General features: G+C 46.9%; 1 protein-coding gene across 8 annotated transcripts in view; it reads right to left on the bottom strand.

Annotated features, from left to right (window-relative positions):
- The window catches only part of LOC116998870 (formin-like protein 2), a 110,549-nt gene that overhangs the window by 23,774 nt on the left and 63,981 nt on the right, over positions 1-22,794 (bottom strand). For 4 of the 8 annotated variants that reach the window (XM_033065021.1, XM_033065023.1, XM_033065022.1 and 1 more), the window contains exons 3-9: positions 21,416-21,496; positions 16,890-16,966; positions 15,193-15,276; positions 13,152-13,304; positions 12,011-12,130; positions 6,434-6,542; positions 4,867-4,943 (exon numbers count right to left, since the gene is read on the bottom strand). In XM_033065021.1, coding sequence (XP_032920912.1) covers positions 4,867-4,943; positions 6,434-6,542; positions 12,011-12,130; positions 13,152-13,304; positions 15,193-15,276; positions 16,890-16,966; positions 21,416-21,496 — 701 coding nt within the window. The remainder of the gene's footprint in view (positions 1-4,866; positions 4,944-6,433; positions 6,543-12,010; positions 12,131-13,151; positions 13,305-15,192; positions 15,277-16,889; positions 16,967-21,415; positions 21,497-22,794) is intronic. The other 4 variants (XM_033065025.1, XM_033065026.1, XM_033065027.1 and 1 more) reach the window with 1 other exon arrangement.

Genomic DNA, 22,794 nt, shown 5'->3' with positions numbered 1-22,794 from the left:
GCTCCCTGCTGGGGAAATCCTGGGAGCTGGAGCTGGTTTGGAGCCCCTGGAGTGAGGGTCCTGCACGGTGCTGATCCGGGGATTTCACCTCTCCTGGGATCATGCACTTCCCTCCCCTTAAAAAGCTTCTCAAACCATGCAGGGATTGGAATCCCAAGTTGGAAATCCAGGCAAAAAAAAAGGCAGAATTGGCAGAAGGCTGCAAAGTGTCTTGGGTTGCAATACAGGATGTGATCAAAGTGTCTGTTCTATCATGATCTGCTGAGACCAGGTGGGGCAGTGATCCTGATCTCTGTGGGAGATATTCTGTTAATGGGTATCCATTGAAACCAGCTGGGGCAGTGTTCTTTATCTCATGGGATATCTCCTGTTCATGGCCATGGTTTATAAACCAGCTGGGGCAGTGTTCTTTATCTCATGGGATATCTCCTGTTCATGGCCATGGTTTATAACCAGCTGGGGCAGTGTTCTTTATCTCATGGGATATCTCCTGTTCATGGCCATGGTTTATAAACCAGCTGGGGCAGTGTTCTTTATCTCATGGGATATCTCCTGTTCATGGCCATGGTTTATAAACCAGCTGGGGCAGTGTTCTTTATCTCATGGGATATCTCCTGTTCATGGCCATGGTTTATAAACCAGCTGGGGCAGTGTTCTTTATCTCATGGGATATCTCCTGTTCATGGCCATGGTTTATAAACCAGCTGGGGCAGTGTTCTTTATCTCCATGGGATATCTCCTGTTCATGGCCATGGTTTATAAACCAGCTGGGGCAGTGTTCTTTATCTCATGGGATATCTCCTGTTCATGGCCATGGTTTATAAACCAGCTGGGGCAGTGTTCTTTATCTCATGGGATATCTCCTGTTCATGGCCATGGTTTATAAACCAGCTGGGGCAGTGTTCTTTATCTCATGGGATATCTCCTGTTCATGGCCATGGTTTATAAACCAGCTGGGGCAGTGTTCTTTATCTCATGGGATATCTCCTGTTCATGGCCATGGTTTATAAACCAGCTGGGGCAGTGTTCTTTATCTCATGGGATATCTCCTGTTCATGGCCATGGTTTATAAACCAGCTGGGGCAGTGTTTCTTTATCTCATGGGATATCTCCTGTTCATGGCCATGGTTTATAAACCAGCTGGGGCAGTGTTCTTTATCTTTTCACAACCCATCCTTCCTCCAGCCAGTCATTTTCTGCTCATGGCCATTGAGTCCCACTGTGGCACTGATAAAATTACTGCATCCCATTGGGAGTTGCTCCAGCCAGGGGGAAGAGCCCAACATTTCTTACCAAGATAAAAACAGAGGGTTTGGGACACTAAGGGAGCCCCTTTCTCCACTGACTCCAGAGGAAAACCGGATTTCTCCACATCCCCACTGGAGCTCCGGAGGGAAACTGCACCTTGTACAGGAGCACTGCTCCAGCTGAGCCACATCTGTCACTGCAGGAGGATGCAGCCACCATGGGATGGGACTGCTGCCAACACCCTGCCTGACGGGTGTCAGGTTGTACTCTGACTGTGTCAGGGTTTGGGGTTTGTTCTTTGTAGTGCTGTATTTCTATTTTAATTTCCCTAGTAAAGAACTGTTATTCCTAATTCCCATATCTTTGCCTGAGAGCCCCTTGATTTCAGAATTACAATAATTTGGAGGGAGGGGGTTTACATTCTCCATTCCAAGAGAGGCTCCTGCCTTTCTCAGCAGACACCTGCCCTCCAAACCAGGACACAAAGGCAGTGTGAGAAAATTCCCAGGGAATTCCCTCCCTTCCTTGGAGCCCAGGTTTTAATGGAAGAGGAGAAAACTCCAATCTGCATTTCCCTGACACAAATCTGAGTTATTCTCTGTGATATTTTATATTTATAGCCACACACACACACACACAATTCACTGTAGGAACACAGGCTGTTGGAGCACATCCTTCTCCTTAAAAATCAGGGATTGGAGCTGATTTTCAGCAGTGGAACAGAGAGAAAAGGAGATCACTGAGGGGAAAAACATGCAGCAAACTCAGTGTAGCCCTCGTGGAAATAATCCACAGGATTTCCTTCCAGGATTCCTGGAAAACAAAAGATTTTCTGGGCAGCTGAGCTCTGAGCAGAGGCAAACCATGCACACACAGAAAAAAAATTAGTGCCATGCTCAAGCAGATGTTACAGAACAAGAAATACCTTGTGGGCTCTCAAAGGGTCAAGGTTATCTTTGGAAAGCAGAAAAAATGGTCACTTCCCTAGGAAATTTTAAATGGAATGTTCAATCCTGCCTCCTCCAGGCATAAAAAAATAAAAAAAATAAAATTTGGATTTTTTGTGGTTTTTTTTTATTTCTCTCCCACCACAAGAAGAACTTGCAGGGTTTTTTCAGGATCAAGGAGCTGTGCTGGGGATTTGCTGCAATATTTCCTTGGAGAGGATGGAGATCTCTGGGATTGTAAATTAGCTAATTTAGCTAACTTAGGTAAAAAATAACAGAACAAGCCATCAAGCCTCAAAAAACACAGCTTCAAACTCAACACCTTGTGAAACCTGCAGCAACTTTTAAGGAAACTCAACTGAATTAAATTGAAACATTTAATTACCAACAATAAACTGACTCAAAAGGAACTGTAACATCACCTCTCCAAAATCACCTGAAGCTCAAAAAACCTTAAAAAAATTGACTAAAGCCCTTCAATTAAAACAAGCTCATCAGTGTGCACCATCATTGTCCTTTTTCCAATTTAAAAAAAACCCATGCAGCTATACAGTTTCATGTTTCAGTAAAATATTTCTAAAAAAGATCCTTTACTAATAATAAAATAAATCTTTTTACCTCACAAATCCTCAAAAACAATATCCACCACCATAAAAATGTTGGCTCAGATTTAAATCAGAGCCAGAAAAAGACTGTAGGCCATAGCAAGTCAGAATTTCACTATAATTTATCTGCCTTTAAAAATACAGTACTTTGATTAGACTTTACAAAAATAAAAAAAAATTGCAAATTACACTGTTAAATTATTCAAGTGTCTGCTCTATTCATTTCCCAAGTCATAAACTATCACAAACAAAATAAGGTTGCAAGAAAAAACCCATTTTAAAATTCTAAAAGCTGTCCCAGTGTTTATTGACAGTTCAAAAAAAACCATCTGGGATTGGTGCTGCCCAGAATTCCCTGGAGCTTCCAAACCCCAGGGCTCTCCAGCAGCTCCCATGGGGAAAAAACAAACCAAATTTGGGGTCTTTTTATTCCAGTCACCTTTTAAAGCAGTTTTATCACCCACCAAAATCAAAATAACCCACCTCTTCCAAAAGTGAAAACTTGGGTTGTCCCCTGATTTCCAGGTATGGGAAAAATGATAAAAATTATGACAAAAATTATTTGAAAAAAATTATAAAAACAAGAAATTTCCCATTTATTCTTGGCTTGCTGACTTGGGACTTGGAATAAAAGAAGGCAATTAATAAAAAAATAAAAAAATAAAAAATAAAAGCAATTCCTCAGGGCAGGATTGCTGCTCCCAGCCTGGCTGAGGCTGGGAATCCAAATTTGGGAATCCAAATCCAGTGCTGTTCATCACCTCATCCCCTGTTTCCATGTTGGAATTGTTGAAACTGAGAGTTTGGGGCTTTTTGGGTAAACAGGTACGGATTTTTAGGAAAATATTGTTGTTAATTTGAGGCCATGGAGAAAGCTTCCAAAAAGAAAGGACAGAACTGAAATCACTGGGGTTGGTTTGAATAGAAGTGTGTAAATCACTTGGTGGGAAACTTTAAAGTTTTAAAATACAGTAATAAATAGAAAGCAAAATGGAGGTTTTAGAGTGGAGGTTTCCTTCTTCACCTTCTTCTTCATGAGTCTAAGTGGTGCTTTTGTAATTGAATTAAAAAATCCACATTTCCCCTTTCCTTGGAAAGATCTCTGTGTCAGAATTTCATTTGTTGGACCTGAGAGGGTTCAGAACCCTTTCCTTGGAATGATCCCTGTGTCAGAATTTCATTTGTTGGACCTGAGAGGGTTCAGAACCCTTTCCTTGGAATGATCCCTGTGTCAGAATTTCATTTGTTGGACCTGCCAAGGTTCAGAACCCTTTCCTTGGAATGATCCCTGTGTCAGAATTTCGTTTGTTGGATCCCTCAAGGTTCAGAACTCCAGGATGTGTGGCAGAGGAGGGACCAGGAGGAATTACAGCACCATGGCTGAGGCTGCAACCTGACCCAGACAGAAATTAAACCCTCTCCCTGAGGAATTCCAAGCTTAGAGATCTTGGATAACATTTCCTAAAGATGATTCTCCCTCTCTTCAGGAAAATCCCACCCGAAGCTGCTCATTGCCACTGGGGTTTCTGCAACACAGCAGGAAGGCTCCAGCAGCCAAACTTCTGCTGAATCCAAATTTTCAAATCCCAAATTTCTGCTGAATCCCAGTTTTCAAATCCCAAATTTCTGCTGAATCCCAGTTTTCAAATCCCAGATTTCTGCTGAATCCCATAATTCCAGAATGGTTAGTGTGGGAAGGAGCTCAAAGATGATTCAGTGCCACCCCTGCCACTTCCACTGTCCCAGGGTGCTCCAGCCTGCCCTTGGACACTCCCAGGGATCCAGAGCTTCTCTGGGAATTCCATCCCAGCCCCTCCCCACCTCCCCAGCCAGAAATTCCTTCCCAATATCCCACCCAAATCCACCCCCCTTCACCCTAAACCTGTAGAACCTGCAGTTTCTAAAAGCCCTGCGATTAAACACTCGCTGCTGGTTTCTCTGCACCATTCCAGATTCCATCTGACCCACAGCAAAGCCTGGCTTTTCCCACAAATCCCCCTCTGGAAGTCCTTTCCAAGCCCTCTTTACTCACCTGCTTGTCAAACCCCACAAGAAGAGGAGCCTACCTGGGGTTCTTGTTGTTCAAACTCAGTGCAATCTCGTTGACGGCGTGAGGATGGGACATGACCATGTTGAATCCATACTGGAAGGAGAAGGGACAATCCTGCCACAGCCTGACTCCAAAACCCCAAAATCCCAAATCCCACATCCCAGAAGATGGCAGCTTCTCCCAAAGAAGCCAAACAGAACCAGAATGTTTCCTTCTCCCACTGGACATCACAACTTCCAAGTTTGGGGATTCCATGATTTTACAGCTCCCTGCCTCCAGCAATGATGGAGGTAATGATGGTGCAAAGCAGGATTCAAGTAACCCAACCAAATAATAATAATAAAATTAAAAAAAAAATTAGCAATAACCAGCAGTGTGTGTTCTGTCCCCAGCTGTTAAACCAGCTGGGCAGGGATCTTTATCCCTGTGGGATATCTCCTGTTAATGGGTCAGTGATTTTTATCCCTGTGCTTTTGGCAGAAAATCTCCAATTCCTGATGCTCCCAGGGAATGCTGCACAACCCCAGCATCCCAGAGAGGAAAAATTCAGGAAAATAATATGGGCTTGGCCCAGTGGGGTATTTCCAGTTACCACAAAAGCTTTGCCATAAGCACATACAGGGGAAAACTTGGATTTTCCATCTTCTCTAAAAATCTCCTATTTTGGACTGTTACTCCAAACTCCACACTAATAACTAAAATACATAACTAAATACAATATAACTGAATTCCTTTATTATAATATATTATTTTATAACAATTCATTTTATAATCACCCTAATTATTATTAAACATTCATTAATTAATATATTATAATTTATATTGCCATATAAAATTTAATACAATAGATAATATATAATATACAATATATAATATATTATATACTATATATTATATAGCATATATTATATAAAATATATATCATAGTTCAATATAATATAAATATATAATAAATTAATATAATTCAATATTATATATAATTTCATATAATTTCTATATATTTGTATATCATAATATGTATATTAGAATTATATCTTCAATACATTATTATGTATTATACATTATTGACAATTACATATATTTATTATTATAAATATATCAATTTCATTCTTCATGTATATATTTTATATATCAATTAAATATTATTCTATATGTTTATTTATTTCAATATTATTTTTAATATTTTTAATTATTCTATAACTTCATTGATGTATGTTTAATTTATTAGTCTATTTTTATATTTATATAAAATAATAATATATCTTAAGGGTCTTGATTCTGGGATTCTGTGATTCTGGGATTCTGTGATTATTTGATTGATAATTTATAAGAATATCACTAAACTGCAGACTAATTATAACCTAATTATCTGCATGCCTAATGAACAGGAGCTGGCCCAACACATCCAGGTTCTTTTTGCCCTTTCCCTAAATTCCTAAATCCCAGGATTCTCCCTCATTCCTTCCCAAAATACGGAAACTTTAATGAAAATTTCAACATTTCCCTCAATTTTGAATGCAAAATGCTGCTCCCATGGAATTCTCTGGAATTTTCTGGAATTCTCTGGGATTCCCTGGGATTACCTGGTAGTTCATGATGGCCCTGAGGCACATGATGCACACGTGCACATCGTCCTTCTTGCTCACCAACCGCGAGTTCTTCAGGGTCCTCCTGCTGGGCAGCGTGTTGTACCTGCACAATAAAATAAATCCCAATTCCCATCAGGCACAGGAACTCAGGAGCAGGGATATCCCCCCACTGGGTGAGGATGCTGCAGTTTCACACAGGATAAGCAGGAAATAAAGGAGGAAAAGGTCAAGGATAAAATCCAATGTTTGGGTGCACCTCAGCCCTTCCTGCCTGACAGGGGAAAATTCCCAAAAAACAGGGACAATGCCAGCTGGTTTGTTGTGAATTCCTGGCTCATCCCTAAAAATTCCCTCTTTAAATCCACAAAAAAGGCAAGGACAGGGAATACAACACCAGATTTTGTGACTCCTTGGCTCATCTCTGAAAATTCCTTGCTTAAATTCACCAAAAAAATCAGAAATAGGCAATGCCACACTGGTTTATTGTGAATTCCTGGCTCATCCCTGCAAATTCTCTGTTTAAATCCACTATAAAAGCAGGAACAGGGAAAGCCACTGCAGTTTTTGTGACCCTGGCTCATCCCTAAAAATTCCCTCTGTTTAAATCCACAAAAAAAGGCACCAACAGGCAATGCCACACTGGTTTATTGTGAATTTCCAGCTCATCCCTGAAAATTCCCTCTTTCCATCCACAAAAAAAAGGCAAAGAAAAAGAATAACAACAGCAGTTATTGTGAATTCCCAGCTCATCCCTGCAAATTCCCTCTGTTTAAATCCACAAAAAGGGCAAGGACAGAAAATACAACACCAGATTTTGTCACTGCTTGGCTCATTCCTGAAAATTCCCTGCTTAAATTCACCGAAAAAATCAGAAATAGGGAATTCCCAGCTCATCCCTAAAAATTCCCTCAGTTAAATCCACAAAAAACAGGAACAGGGAATGCCACAGCAGATTTTGTGACTCCCTGGTTCATCCCTGAATATTCCATTTAAATCCACAAAAAAAGGCAAGGAAAAGGAATAACTCAGCAGATATTGAGAACTCACAGCTCACCCCTGAAAATTCCCTCTGTTTAAATCCACAAAAAGGGCAAGGACAGGGAATATCACTCTGGTTTATTGTGAATTCCCTAAAAAATCCTTTTTTTAAATGCACAAACACACAGGGTTGGCTGTTCCCTGTGCCCACCCTGCCCACAATTCCCAGTTTTCCACAATCCCAGCCCTGCTGAGATGAAAAGAAGTCCCAAATCCAAAGCAGGATTCTGTCAAATGAGGTTTTTTTCTGGTTTTGGGGTTTTTTTCCATCCCAAATTTTTCCAATTATTTCCCATTTTTTCCCGAATTGTTCCTTTTTTCCCCACAATTGTTTTTGTTTTTCTCCCAATATTTTGGCATTTTTTCCTTATTTTCAGAGAGATTTTTTGGGGGTACTTTTGGGCAGGGGGTGTTGTCATTATTGATGTCTCCACTCCCAATTTGTTGGTTTATTCCCACATTTTTTTTTGGTTTTCCCATTTTTCCCTATTTTCCCCCAATTTTCCTCATTTTCTCCCTTTCTAAAAATTTCTTGATTTTTTTCTTTCTGATTTTCAGCATTTTCTCCTTATTTTGAGATGGTTTCCCTTATTTTTTTTTGTTCTCTTTCCATATTTTGGGGTGGCTGCACCCATTTTTTGGATCCTCCACCCGATTTTGGGGGTTTTTTTCCCAGATTTTTGGCGGTTTTCGCAAATTTGTTCCACCAGGGAACGAATTCCTGCTGCACAGCTTCATTCAGAGTGGGATGGAATCCATGGAATCCAACCTTGCCAAGGCCACCAACCTTGTCCCCAAGTGCCACATGCACAGGGCTCTGAATACAAAATAAACCCAACACAGCTGGCTGAGGAGCATCCCTGCCTGCAAGGAAAAATGGGAATTGTGGGAATGTGCCCCTGGAATTACTGGGGATGATTTTCCCTGTGGCTGCAGCCAAGGTTTTGTTTCCTCCCCAAAGTGAGGCAGCTCCAAGAGCTCCCTCTGCTCCAGGAGCAGGGAAAGGCTGGATGAGCTTTCCTGCTTTTCTCCATCCCTGCTTTTATCCATCCCTGCTTTATCCATCCCTGCTTTATCCATCCCTGCTTTATCCATCCCTGCTTCTCTCCATCCCTGCTTTTCTCCATCCCTGCTTTATCCATCCCTGCTTCTCTCCATCCCTGCTTTTCTCCATCCCTGCTTTATCCATCCCTGCTTTATCCATCCCTGCTTTATCCATCCCTGCTTTATCCATCCCTGCTTTATCCATCCCTGCTTTATCCATCCCTGCTTTATCCATCCCTGCTTTATCCATCCCTGCTTTCCTCCATCCCTGCTTCTCTCCATCCCTGCTTTATCCATCCCTGCTTCTCTCCATCCCTGCTTTATCCATCCCTGCTTTATCCATCCCTGCTTTTATCCATCCCTGCTTTTATCCATCCCTGCTTTCCTCCATCCCTGCTTTATCCATCCCTGCTTTCCTCCATCCCTGTTTTTATCCATCCCTGCTTTTATCCATCCCTGCTTTCCTCCATCCCTGCTTCTCTCCATCCCTGCTTTATCCATCCCTGCTTCTCTCCATCCCTGCTTTATCCATCCCTGCTTCTCTCCATCCCTGCTTTATCCATCCCTGCTTCTCTCCATCCCTGCTTCTCTCCATCCCTGCTTTATCCATCCCTGCTTCTCTCCATCCCTGCTTTATCCATCCCTGTTTCCCTGCTTCTCTCCATCCCTGCTTTCTCCATCCCTGCTTTTCTCCATCCCTGCTCCCCCAGGCTTGGCCCAGCAGCTGGAGCACTCCTTGGGTTGGATTTCCTGTCTGCTGCAGGTCCCAGATGATGTCACCCCCAGGATATTTTTCCTGCTAATTCGAGTCAGATGGTTCCTCTTTCATTTCCACGGCCCCTCCTTGCCAAGGGGAGCTACAAAAAAAACGACAAAGCCTCTCCCCTGCAGAAGAGAGCAGGGAAAAGCTGAGCCAGAGGGGAAGGGGCTGGCACAGTGGGGAGGGAGCTAATCCTGAAATTTGGGGTGAGGAGGATGAGGAAGAGAGCAGGATTTCAACAGCACCCTGGGGAAACCAAAGCCAGCAAAGCCAAGGCTGATCCTGGGCTGGAACAGAGTTTGGGGATCTTTTCCTACCCAGATCTGACAGAAAAACGTTTCTGATAAAGAATAATTCCATCTTTTTTTATATATTTTATGGTCATGGAGCAGCTCCAGGGCTGGAGCCAGGCTGGGAAAGCTGGGAATGTTCCCTGGAGAGGGGAAGGATCCAGGGAGAGCTTCCAGAACATTCCAGGACCTGGAGGGGTCCAGGAGAGCTGGAGAGGGACTGGGGACAAGGGATGGAGGGACAGGACACAGGGAATGGCTGCACTGCCAGAGGGCAGGGATGGATATTGGGATAGTGGGATATTGGGATATTGGGAATTGGATATTGGGATATTGGGAATTGGGATATTGGGAATTGTGATAATGAGAATTGGAGTATTGGGAATTGGGAATTCCTGGCTGGGCTGGAATTCCCAGATTTGCTGTGGCTGCCCCTGGAATGTCCCAGGCCAGGCTGGACATTTGGAGCAGCCTGGGACAGTGGGAGGAGGGTTGGAATTAAATCCCAAACCCTTCTGGAATTCCAGGACGTGCCCAGACTTTGAATATCCCACATTTCATACAAATCACAGCTGATTTCTCCCATCATTTTCACTTTTTTAGCTGCTATAAAAAATCCTGTTGGCTAATATCCAGCCCAGGGTGGATCCCACAGAGATGAGAAGCTGAAATTCCTCAGGGCTGGCTGGGATTTGGGTTTTGGGATTTGGGAACTGTGGGGTTTGTATCAACTGCCAGCAAAAAACTCCTTCAGACAGGAAGGTTTTGGAGTTTCTGTGATCTCCTGGAGCTGCTCACAAAGATGTTCTGGTAAATTAGGAAGGATCTGACAAAATGCTGACATGCCCAGGCCCCTGAGCAGTGCAAATATCAGTGGCAGAGCCCAAAGTGAGTGAGTGCAGCTCCCAAACCGTGTCAGGTTCAATCCCAATTACTGCTGGATCTGCCTGGATCCTCCTCTGCTCACACAGACACATTCTGGAGGAAGAACTGAAGTTTCTCACTTCAATCCACATGAAAACTCCAATACTTTTCTCAGAAGAAAGGGAATTTCTAATGGGCTGGGACGCTGCAAAGGCTGCATTAATATTTATCTGACAGCAGAGCCTGGCTCTCAGTAAAGCTCCCCCTCCCAAAAAAGCAGCAATGAAATCCCCAAAGGTTCTTCCCCCTTTTTTCATCCTCCTGCCCTCGTTTTGGTGGTGGTTTCCCAAATCCCTGTGCCTCCTCTCAAGGATAAAAACCCCTCTCAGTTGCCAGGGAAACACAGGGAGCTGGGAACTGGCAGCTCCAGCAGAGCTAAAAGGAGCTGGAATTAGAGAGGGAAGGTCCTGGAGCACGGACAGAGCTCTGCCCAGCTCCTGAATTTTGCATTTCCTGAGGATTTTCTCATCCCTCTCCCTCCTCCAGACCTTCAGCCCAGCTTGGAGCAGCCTGGGAGGTGCCCATGGGAGGGGATCAAACTCTTCCAACCCAGTTCTGGGATTCTGGGGCTCCTTCCTCTCCAGCATTCCAGGAATTTCCACACACATCCCAAAAATCTCATTTCTGCCTCCAGAGATGGGGCAGAACCTCCTGGTTTTGCCAAAAAAATCCACCCTGCACCCCCTCCTCAGCTGAGCACAAAAAATCCACCCTGCACCCCCTCCTCAGCTGAGCACAAAAAATCCACCCTGCACCCCCTCCTCAGCTGAGCACCTGAGGGGAAGATTCTCCTTCAGTTCACCAATATTTACTAATTATAAATATCACAATTAATAAAATTACAATTATTTTTTTTAAAAAACCCTCCCTTCTTAAAAATCTCTCACCTACCTTTAGCTCTCAGGGGTTTTTTTAAACACACATTACTGAAATAACACACTTTTAAAAAACAGACCTTTCAAAAAAATAAAAGCGTATTTTTTAAAAATGCGTATTTTTAAAAATACACATTTTTTAAAGTACCTATTTAAAAGAATATTAAAAATGCAGATTTAAAGAATATTAAAAAGACAGATTGAAGAAGAAAACCCAATCCAAAGATGCAGAATTCCTCCCCAGCACCAAGGTGGCTCTGGAGGATTTTGGCTGTCAGGTCCCTTTTCCGTGGCAGTTCTGGGAGTGAGCAAAGTCTGGATTTACAACAAAAAGGGGAAACAAGAGGGACAAGGACTAAAAGCTCTAAGTTTAGGCATCAAACACCACAATCTGCACCGAGATGAGGAGAACTCAGCTCCTGCTTCCACGCCAAGCGTTCGACATGCCGCTCTAGGGAACGGGATTTAATGGGATTCTAATGGGGTTTAATGGGATTCTAACGGGATTCTAATGGGATAACCACACGTGCTGGAGCCTGGAGCCCTTCTCCTCCTCCTCCTGGGGCATGTGGGCACCCCACTGTCCAGCAGTGCTGGCCCAGGCTCCGTGCCCTGCAGGGCCAGCCCCACTGGCACTTACGGGATTTTCCGCGCGGCAGCGCCGTCGGCACAGCGCCAGGGGAAGCTGCTCCACAGGCAGGTGGCTGCCAAGCAGCTGTGGCAGCGCTTGAGCTCAAGGTGGTCGGGCAGAGAAACCAATCTGAGGGTGTGTGAGAGGAGGTGAGAGCACAGGGAGGGGTGGGGGAGCGGGGAGAGAGAGTTCCAGAGGGAAAAGGGGATGGAGATGTTGGAACGGAGAGCAGACAGGTGAGGGGTAAAGGGAGATGTGAGAAGGGGAAAGGTGGAAGGAAATGAAGAGAAACAATGTGAGAGACATGTAAGGTACTCCTGACTTAGGCATTCCTAACCCCAAGCACTCATCCCAAGGACACAGAGGGACTGGAGCCTCCTGGAGCTCGGGCTCTGCCACTTCTGGCGGAGAAATTAAGGAGCAAAACCACTAAAAAACCCTAAAGCAGCTGGCCAAGAGACCCTGCTGCACTCCACAGCTGCATTTCTGTCCCAGAGCTCCCCTCCTCTCCACTGCCTGAATTAAATCCTGCAGGAGCCTTGGACACAGACCCCAGGGCTCTGCCTGGAAAAGCCAAACCAGCTCTGCTGGAAGGGACAGGCTGGAAGTGGGGCCTCATTTGGACTCTGCAGTGCTCACAGGATTATGGAGGAAAATTCCTTAAAAGCTAAAAAAAAAAAAATCCCAAAGGATCTGAGCTGCATCCTGAGTAACAGCACTGGGAGCTGAGGGTCCTGGTGGGACATCCAAGGAATGGGAGAGATTGTCAACCAGCCCTGGGAAGTGATCCTGCCTTTTCCAGAAATCAAACTGAAAAAAAAGGAATATTGGGAAAGAGAGACTTGGAAGTCAAGTGTGGAATGGTGAGAGGGTGACAGCAGGTTTGGGGAGGGATTGTGGCCTTTCCAAAGAATCCAAACTCCTGTCCATGGCAGCAGGGAAGGAATGTGCTGCTGGAAGAGCCAGCACACGGGGTGGGAGCTCCAGGGAAATGCTGAGCTTTGGAGAAGGGAAACACCCTCAGAGCAATCCTTCCACCCCTGAGAGGCTCCCTGCACCTCAATCCCTCCACGTGGCAGTGCTCCCAGGGGAGGTGAGGGCACTCCTGGTGGGAGGAGCTGAACTCCCCCCGAGCTCCCCGGTTCCGTACCGGAGCGTGGAGTGGCGGCCGGAGCGCGAGATGCTGTTCCCAACGGGGGAGGGCAGATTGCTGCCCCTGTGCAGGTCCTCGATGGAGCGGCTCCAGGGCTTGGACTTGTCCATGGAGCTCTCCACGCTGTTCTCCAGGCTCTCAAAGTCAAAGCTGCAAGGAAACACAAGTTCCAGGGGTCAGGTGGAGGAGACGCGCGCCGAGTTTTCTTCTCCCAAGTCACAAAATCACTGGACAAAGCCAAACGGGACACAAGCCAAGAAAAGCTCCCCAAGATCATCAAACCCAACTTCCCAGCACTGGGAAGGTCCCTTCCCACCCAAACCATCCCAGGGTTCTGAGATCCCAGCAGGTGGAATGGTGGATGGAAACACCCAACGATGTTTCCATGGAAAAGCAGAGTTGTGGTGCTGGAGGGACACAGAAAAGTCCAGGGAAATGGGATGAGCTCCACATGGGGAAGGAAATTCCAGAAGCACAGCTCCACTCAGGTCTGGAAAGCCCTCCAAGAATGGGATCAACCATTCCCTTGTCCCCAAGTGCCACATGCACTCTGAACACCCAATAAACCAAACACTGCTGGCTAAGAGCATCCCTGCCTGCAAGGAAAAATGAGAATTTTGGGAGCTCCATCCATCCATCAGCTGAGAGCATCCCTGCCTGCAAGGAAAAATGAGAATTTTGGGAGCTCCATCCATCCATCAGCTGAGAGCATCCCTGCCTGCAGGAAAAGTGGGAATTTTGGGAGCTCCATTCATCCATCAGCTGAGAGCATCCCTGCCTGCAAGGAAAAATGAGAATTTTGGGAGCTCCATCCATCCATCCATCCATCCATCCATCCATCCATCCATCCATCAGCTGTGCAAACACCTCTCTGGTCTCCTCATCCTGGGATTTGGTCCCACACACCCCCAGCACATTCCCAAGCAGCACAGCCACCCCACATTCCCTGATTTCTGCCTCCTTGCTCTGCCATTCCAAGCAGGAGTTGCTGGTTCCCCTCCCAGCTCCTGAGCTCATTACTCATGTTCCCCACAGAGAGGGGAAAAACCCAGCGAGTTCCTCGTGCATAAATTTAGGAAGAAAGGTTTTGTACAAACATTTCTTTTTGCTGTGCATGGTTTTTTCCAGTGGGTAACATTTGAAACCATAGGATTTTCCTCATAAATTTTCCTGCAGCCCCACCACAAATCTCTTTTCTGGGCAGTGACAGCCCAGTAAATCTGATGGCAGCCTTGCTAAAAATAAATTATCAGCTCTGCCCAGCTTGAGTTTCTACTCCAGAATTGTCTTTAACCTCAGGCTTCTTCTTCATTTTTACAGAAAAATAATCTGCTAGGATATCCTGAATGAATGTGGATTAATTCCTTGTGCCTGGAATTCTCCCCAGCCAGGTTGGAGGGGGTTTGGAAGGTTCCTTTATGGTCCCTCCCAACCCAAAGTCTGGGCTGATTCCATGACAATAAAACAAAGTCTCAGCTGAAGATCTCCACTGAGAGCTGATTTTCCCCACTGCTTTTTCAGAGCCCAACTCATGATTTATGACCCAAACAACCACATCTGATCCCAACATCCTAAATGTCAGAAAAAAACTCAATTTCCAGTATTCCCAATTTCCAAACTGCCCCTGGAGCTGCTCCTGAGCTGAGCTGCACAGGAGCCTGGGAACCCCTCTGAGCACAGCAAACCAAGGAATCCTGCATCCCTCCCCACACTGGGAGGGGTTTTCCACCCTGAGATGCTCAGAGACCAAAGATAAAAAAATATGGATGGAGGTGAATAATCCCACAATTTAAATTTAGGTTTGTTGGGGTTTTTTTGTTTTTTTTTTTTTATGTGCTGTGATGAAATAATTCCAGATTCACATCAAGATTTCCTCTGCTCTCAGCCCCACAAAATCATGGAATTATTGAGGTTGGAACAACTCCAGGGATTGGGACTCCAGCACTGCCCTGGGCAGCCTGAACCCCTTTGGAATGAAGGAATATTCCCAAATCTCCATGAATTTCCTGGCAGGAAAGCCCAGGAAGGCCCCACTTACGTGACTGCATACTGGGCAAAGGACAGGTATTCCACCAGCACATCCAGGCCCTTGTTCTCTTCATTCAGGAACTCCCTGACCCACCTGGGGAACAAACACCAGAGAAACATCAGAGCCTTCCTGGGGCTTTGGGATTGCCTGGAATTCCCAGAAAAACTCACACTGCAGCAGTCTCATTCAGGGAAATAAAAAGGTTTTCACAGAATGGTTTAGAGGATTTAAAGAGTGCTTTAGATGCCTTTCCAAGTGTACCAAAATGAGGATTTTTGCAGCATTGTGAAGGTCAGCTCCTCACACAGGGACCTGGCTGGGTTTTTATCTCTGATTTCCAGGAGCAGAATTTCTGATGGATATCCTGGGTGTACATTTAACAGCAATTTTGTCTCTTTTTTCAAAAGGTGTTCACCTGTTCTCAGTGAATTCTGGCCCCTGGGTTTTGCAAAATAACTCAGGAAAGTCGATTATGTTCCAAAGCTTTGGAAATGCCAAGAAAAATTTGAAAATCCATCAATTTAGGGGTAAAGCCAGGGGGAAAAGGAAGCTCAGCACAGCCCCAGCTCCTCTGTGAACCCTGGGAGAGGCTGGGATCAGGGAATCTAGGGAGGGAGGTGGAGTGGAGTGGGAATTCATCACCTCTGACTTGCTCTGATCCTCAGGATGGACATTTTTTATCATTTCCCTGCAAAAATAACCAGCCTGGTGTTTTATAAAATGTGATTTGGGAACAAATCCTTCAGGCAGGGGCACCAGAGCTCCTCCTGCTCATCCCAAATCCCAAATCCCAGAGCACCATGGATGCCTCAAACTCTGCTGGGGAATCCACACCTGGCAGGGGTGTGGGAGGAGATTTTGGGATGCTTCAAATCCCAGCAGAATCCCAGAAATGCCAGGAAAATGATGGAATTGAGCTGGACTCAGAGGGAGGAAAAGCCTGGAAAAGCTCCCAGAGCTGGAGCAGCACAGGGAGGTGGAACTGCTGGGAATGTGGATGGGAAATGGTTCTGATGAAAACCCAACCTCTGGCACTTTGGGATGGATTTGCTGCTCTTGGAGAAATCCTGGTTTGTTATTCCCAGGCAGGCTCCATGCCCATGGTAAAGCTGTGAGATAAATTTATATTATTTCACTTTTATTCTGCACTCAGCCTCACTCCCTGTGCTCTGACTGAGCTGGAGATGACTCCAAGCTTTCCTCAGCCTCAGAAAAATGGGGATGAATCCATCAGCACAGGATTAAAGCTGAATTATCCTCCTGAGATGCCCAGCTCCCCTTAACTAAGCCCATCAGGCTTCAGTTATCCATCAAGTGGCATCACTTATTGACTGCAAAGGGTGTTTGCTCAAAGACAGGCACCTTCAGAATGAAAAAACAAATTACTGAATAATAAAAAATGAATTCATAAAACAAATCAGTTTTAAAATAAAAATAACAGAAATAAAATTAATAAAATTAATAAAAATGAATTAATAAAACAAATCAATTTTAAAATAACATAAAAGTAATAAAAATGAATAAAACAAATCAAAATTAAAATAAAATAACATAAATAAAAATAATAAATGTAATAAAATTAATTAATAAAACAAACTAAAAATAAAATAATAATAATAGTAGTAGTAATAATAATAATAATAATAATAATAATAATAATAATAAATTTAAATTTAAATGGAACCAGAGGCATCCAAAACTCTCACCCAATGTGGTTTGTCCTCAAGGAAATTTCCAGTTCTCGGAGCACCTGAGTGGACTCCTGGACTCGTCTCCTGAATTTCTGCAATGGAATGAGCAGCAAAAACAACAATTAAGCTCTATTAAAAAATATCAACATCTCACCCAGCACAGAGGGAAGGAAGAAAACATGGATATAAGTGAGAATTCCTCTGAATCTGCAGGAATGCAGCAACAAGAGCCCAGCAAAAGCAGGTGAGGAGAAATCCCTTCTGTTCCAGGAGCTTCCAGGGTGAAGGAAATGAAAAGCCTGCAGATAAATAAACATTTCTTTATCAACCAAGCTGTAACATCCAACTTTCTCCTGAAGGCTGCAGAGCCCCTCTGCTTTAGGAAATGGGGAGGTGGAGGCAGCAGGGGCAGCTCAGTCCCTGGGGAGCAGCACTGGGGGATCCTCTTCTCCCTGAATATGGAGAAGTGATGGAACATCTGGAACAGGACTGGGGGATCCTCTTCTCCCTGTCCATGGAAAATGCTGGAACAGTTGAAGAAATCCTCTAGAGCAGGACTGGGGAATCCTTTTCTTCCTGCTTATGCAAAATGCTGGAAGAGCTGGAGAAATCCTCTGGAACAGGACTGGAAGATCCTCTTCTCCCTGCTCATGGAGAAGTGAGAACAGCTGGAAAAATCCTCTGGAGCAGCATTGGGGGATCCTGTTCTCCCTGCCCATGGAAAAGTGATGGAACATCTGGAGAAATCCCCCTGGAGCAGGACTGGGGAATCCTCTTCTCCCTCCCTGCCCATGGAAAATGCCAGAACATCTGGAGAAATCCCCCTGGAGCAGCATTGGGAGAGCCTCTTCTCCCTGCTCATGGAAAATGCTGGAACAGCTGGAGAAATCCTTTGGAGCAGCACTGGGGAATCCTCTTCTCCTTGCACATGAACAAGTGATGGAACATCTGGAGAAATCCCTGTGGAGCAGGATTGGGGGATCCTCCTCTCCCTGAACAAGGAAAATGCTGGAACATCTGGAGAAATCCTCAGGAGCAGCACTGGGGGATCCTCTTCTTGCACATGGAGAAATCCCCCTGGAGCAGCACTGGGGGATCCTGGGATCCTCTTCTCCCTGCCCATGGAAAATGCTGGAACATCTGGATAAACCCTCCTGGAGCTGCTGCTTTTGGCACACTGTCATTTCTGAGCAAGGGAAATAACTGAGAGCCACATGGGGGAGGAAGGATAAGGCAGGAACTCTGAATCCTGGGAATTCTGAATTTTCTGACACTGCCCCCAAAGGGCACTGCTTTCAACCTGGGGCCTTAAAAAAAACTTCCAAATTTGAGTGATAAAGTTAAGTGATAAAATTAAGTGATAAAGTTAGGGTCACTGGTGTGTAGTTTAAATAAAAATGTGTAATATCACAAAGTGAAGGGTTTAAAATTTGGAGTTTTAGGATATGGAAATAAAAAAATATCAAAGTTCTGGGTTGTTGGCTTTTTCTTCCTTCTTGTTCCTTCTTCTTCTTCAATTGGTATTTTTTGGTTAAATGAGAAGTGCCACACTGCAGGTCACAGGTGTTAGGTCAAGAATAAAAATAATCCAACTATTAGCTTTTAATTAAACTGTTCAGCTTTAAAAAACCTTGTAACCAATAAACACAACTTCATTGTTCACTTTGAGCTCGTAGCTAAAATGCTTTAGCGCTCACTGTAAATCAGAATGAATGAACACCTAAATCTGAACACAAAACTTCAATGGTGCCTCAATCCCAGCCCCAACTAAAGACAAAAATACAAAAGATGAACACTGAGAAGTGGGACATTGGGCAGGAATTCCTGGATGTGTGGCTCAGCTGGAGGCTGACACCAGCTCAATCCCAGTGGGAATCCTGGTGGGATGAGCTCTCCCATCCCTCCCTGGGGCTGAGGAAAGGCTCAGGGGGATCCAGAATAAGCCAGGAGCACACAGGAACTCAGGGGTTATTTTTAGGAGCTCTGGGTTTGTCATTTGTCACGGGAGCCTGGGCTAAGAAAGGCTCCAATGTGAGCCCACGGAGCGGAGCCAAGCACGGAACAATCCCCAAAGCTGCGCGGGGAACACACAAAGCCCCCGTTCACCAGGCTGGAAAATCCACCCAGGGAAAGGTCAAGGGAATGGTTCCTGCTCCTGGCTGCAGGCTCAGAGCTGGCCAGGGCCTCCCTCTGCCCAGGACACGAGCTGGGAGAGCAGGGAGTGAGGGGCACCCTCCTGGTGCCACGGGATCACCGGGGAGGATTTGTGTTATCCACAGGGAAATGAGATGGGAGCAGGGCAGGGAGCAGGGCAGGGAGCAGGGCAGGGATCAGGGCAGGGAGCAGGGGTGGGAGCACAGAGCTGGGATCAGGGCAGGGAGCAGGGCAGGGAGCAGGGCAGGGAGCAGGGCAGGGAGCAGGGCAGGGAGCACAGAGCTGGGATCAGGGCAGGGAGCAGGGCAGGGATCAGTGCAGGGAGCAGGGCAGGGAGCAGGGCAGGGAGCAGGGCAGGGATCAGGGCAGGGAGCACAGAGCTGGGAGCAGGGCAGGGAGCAGGGCAGGGAGCAGGGCAGGGATCAGGGCAGGGAGCAGGGCAGGGAGCAGGGCAGGGAGCAGGGCAGGGATCAGTGCAGGGAGCAGGGCAGGGAGCAGGGCAGGGAGCACAGAGCTGGGAGCAGGGCAGGGAGCAGGGCAGGGAGCAGGGCAGGGAGCAGGACAGGGAGCACAGAGCTGGGATCAGTGCAGGGAGCAGGGCAGGGAGCACAGAGCTGGGAGCAGGGCAGGGAGCAGGGCAGGGAGCAGGGCAGGGATCAGGGCAGGGAGCACAGAGCTGGGAGCAGGGCAGGGAGCAGGGCAGGGAGCAGGGCAGGGAGCAGGACAGGGAGCACAGAGCTGGGAGCAGGGCAGGGAGCAGGGCAGGGAGCAGGGCAGGGAGCAGGGCAGGGAGCACAGAGCTGGGAGCAGGGCAGGGAGCAGGGCAGGGAGCACAGAGCTGGGAGCAGGGCAGGGAGCAGGGCAGGGAGCAGGGCAGGGAGCAGGGCAGGGATCAGGGCAGGGAGCACAGAGCTGGGAGCAGGGCAGGGAGCAGGGTAGGGAGCAGGGCAGGGAGCAGGGCAGGGAGCAGGGCAGGGAGCAGGACAGGGAGCAGGGCAGGGAGCAGGGCAGGGAGCAGGGCAGGGATCAGGACAGGGAGCAGGACAGGGAGCAGGGCAGGGAGCAGGGGTGGGAGCAGGGCAGGGAGCACAGAGCTGGGATCAGGGAAGGGATGAGGGTAGGGAGCACAGAGCTGGGATCAGGACAGGGAGCAGGACAGGGAGAACAGAGCTGGGAGCAGGGCTGGGAGCAGGGCAAGGATCAGAGAGCAGGAGCTGGGATCAGGGCAGTGAGCAGGACAGGGAGCAGGACAGGGAGCAGGACAGGGAGCAGGACAGGGAGCACAGAGCTGGGATCAGGGCAGAGATCAGTGCTGAGATCAGTGCTGGGATCAGAGAGCAGGAGCTGAGATCAGGACAGGGATCAGTGCAGGTATCAGTGCTGAGATCAGTGCCTGGATCAGTGCAGGGATCAGTGCTGGGATCAGAGAGCAGGAGCTGGGATCAGTGCAGGGATCAGTGCAGGGATCAGTGTTGAGATCAGTGCCTGGATCAGTGCAGGGATCAGTGCTGGGATCAGAGAGCAGGAGCTGGGATCAGTGCAGGGATCAGTGCAGGGATCAGTGCTGAGATCAGTGCAGGGAGCACAGAGCTGGGATCAGGGCAGGGATCAGAGAGCAGGAGCTGGGATCAGTGCAGGGATCAGAGCTGAGATCAGTGCAGGGAGCACAGAGCTGGGATCAGGGCAGGGATCAGTGCAGGGATCAGAGCTGAGATCAGTGCAGGGAGCACAGGGCAGGGATTGCTGGGCAGGAGGCACAGCCAGGCCAGGGCAGGAGCTGCTGGGCTCTGCTGCATCTCAGGATGGATTTTAGAGGCTCTTGTAGCCATCACCATGGATGGGGATGTCACCATGGATGGGGACATCACCATGGATGGAACTCATCCCTATAGATGGAGTTGATCCCCATGGATGAACTTCTCCCCATGGATGGAGCTGATCCCCATGGATGGAGATAATGATCATGGATGAAACTCATCCCTATAAATGGAGCTGATCCCCATGGATGGAACTTTTCCCCATGGATGGAGCTGACCACCATGAACGGTGCCCTCAGCTGCACTGAGCCTCTGCCAGGCAAATTCCCAGAGAAAAGCTGGACACCCCCTGCCAGGGCTGAGCAAAGAGCCACCAGGCAGGGGTTTAGCCAAAGCCAGGCCTAGAGCCCAGCTCAGAGCCAATTTCTTAGATTATTTATTGAAGCTGTGCTCTGTGTATGGTCCTTCCCAACACCTGCCCTCCTTCCCAAGCTGGGAAACTGCAGCAAATCCCCAATTTCTCTTTGCTCCTCCCTGACACTTTCCAGGACATTTGCACAAAGGCAGGAAGGAAGCAGGAATCCTGGCTGGGGAACAGGGACAGGCAGGAGGAAACAGGATGCTCCTCACCTTCCTGGTCACTGCTGGGTCCAGATATCCCTTCAGCTTCTGGATGTAAGTGTGGGGAGGATTCTTCACTTGGAATCTCTCCTGGAAAAGAGACAGGAATAAACATCAGCCACTTTTCTGTATTTACCCAGGAAACACATGCACCACATACATATTCAACAATTTGTATTTATAATACATTCTGTTCCTAAGTGGATAAACTATGCATGCAAATAAAAGATATTTAAATGGATCCAGTATAAAAAGACACCTTAAACATTTGGTGGTAATTTTGATTTTTAGTTGCACATCCACCTGAAATCCCAGAGTTTCTGCTCAGCAGGAACATGGAGAGGAGGGAGAAGGGTCAGGAGAGGAGATGCATGCACCAACATAAAATCCTTTTTAACCACTTGGAATAAACCTTCCACTGTCCCAGGCTGCTCCAAGCCCCGTCCTTGGACATTCCAGGGATCCAGGGGCAGCCACAGCTGCTCTGGGAATTCCAGCCCAGCCAGGAATTCCCAATTCCCAATATCCCAATAAATACCCACCCATCCCTGCCCTCTGGCACTCCTCAAGGTGCAGGGATCACTGGATCCCCAGTCCCCCCTCAGCCCCAGAGCTCAGATTTTGGTGCCAAACCCCAGCTCTGCCCTCTGAGAGCTCCCTGACTTTTCCCTCCTTTCCCAGTGCCCAGCTGGGAGTTTATCCCACCAAAGCTGTTCCAGGGGCAGTGTGCTGCTCCAAACCTCCTCACAGCATTCCCAAAAAATCCTGACCCTGTTTGTATCTTGGAAGAACTTTAATCTGTTCTCCCCTTTCCCTGGAGGAAAGATCTGATCCCAGTCTCCTGAAATTCCCCATTTTACAGCTGCTGTCTGAACCCTCCCTGGATGAGGTCAGGGTGCAATTCTCACTGCATTTTCCCCAAGTTATTCCAGAATGAACAGGACACTGCTGCCCAGTTACCACAACTGCCTGAACACCACAAGCTCTCCCTGTTATTATCCTGCTGCTTGCTGGAAAAGAAGGAATCCAAAAAAAAGAAGGAAAAAAAACTTCCCTGAGCTCCAGCAGCCCTGGTGGGAAGTCACAGAGCACTCATGGCTCTCCTCTTTTACAACAGGATTCTTTTTCCACCTCCACACAGCTCTGGAATTGGCATTTCCTATTTTATCTCAAAAACAGCTCAGAAAATGCAGATTCCTTCACTGAGGGCTCTGAAGTGCCACCAGCAGGGTCAGTCCTGCTCCAGCACCACCCTGGATCCCTCCTGCCTCTGTCCCAGGGGTTCCTCAGAGCCAGCCATGGGCACACAGAGATTTCCTGGGATCTCAGAGTGGTTTGGGATCCCAGCAAAAGGAGCAGGATCCTCCAACTGCACCCCCTGGCAGCAG

Source organism: Catharus ustulatus, chromosome 7, assembly GCF_009819885.2.
Source record: "Catharus ustulatus isolate bCatUst1 chromosome 7, bCatUst1.pri.v2, whole genome shotgun sequence".
NCBI classification, from domain to species: Eukaryota; Metazoa; Chordata; class Aves; order Passeriformes; family Turdidae; genus Catharus; species Catharus ustulatus.
This window is presented reverse-complemented; position numbering and strand designations above follow the sequence as displayed.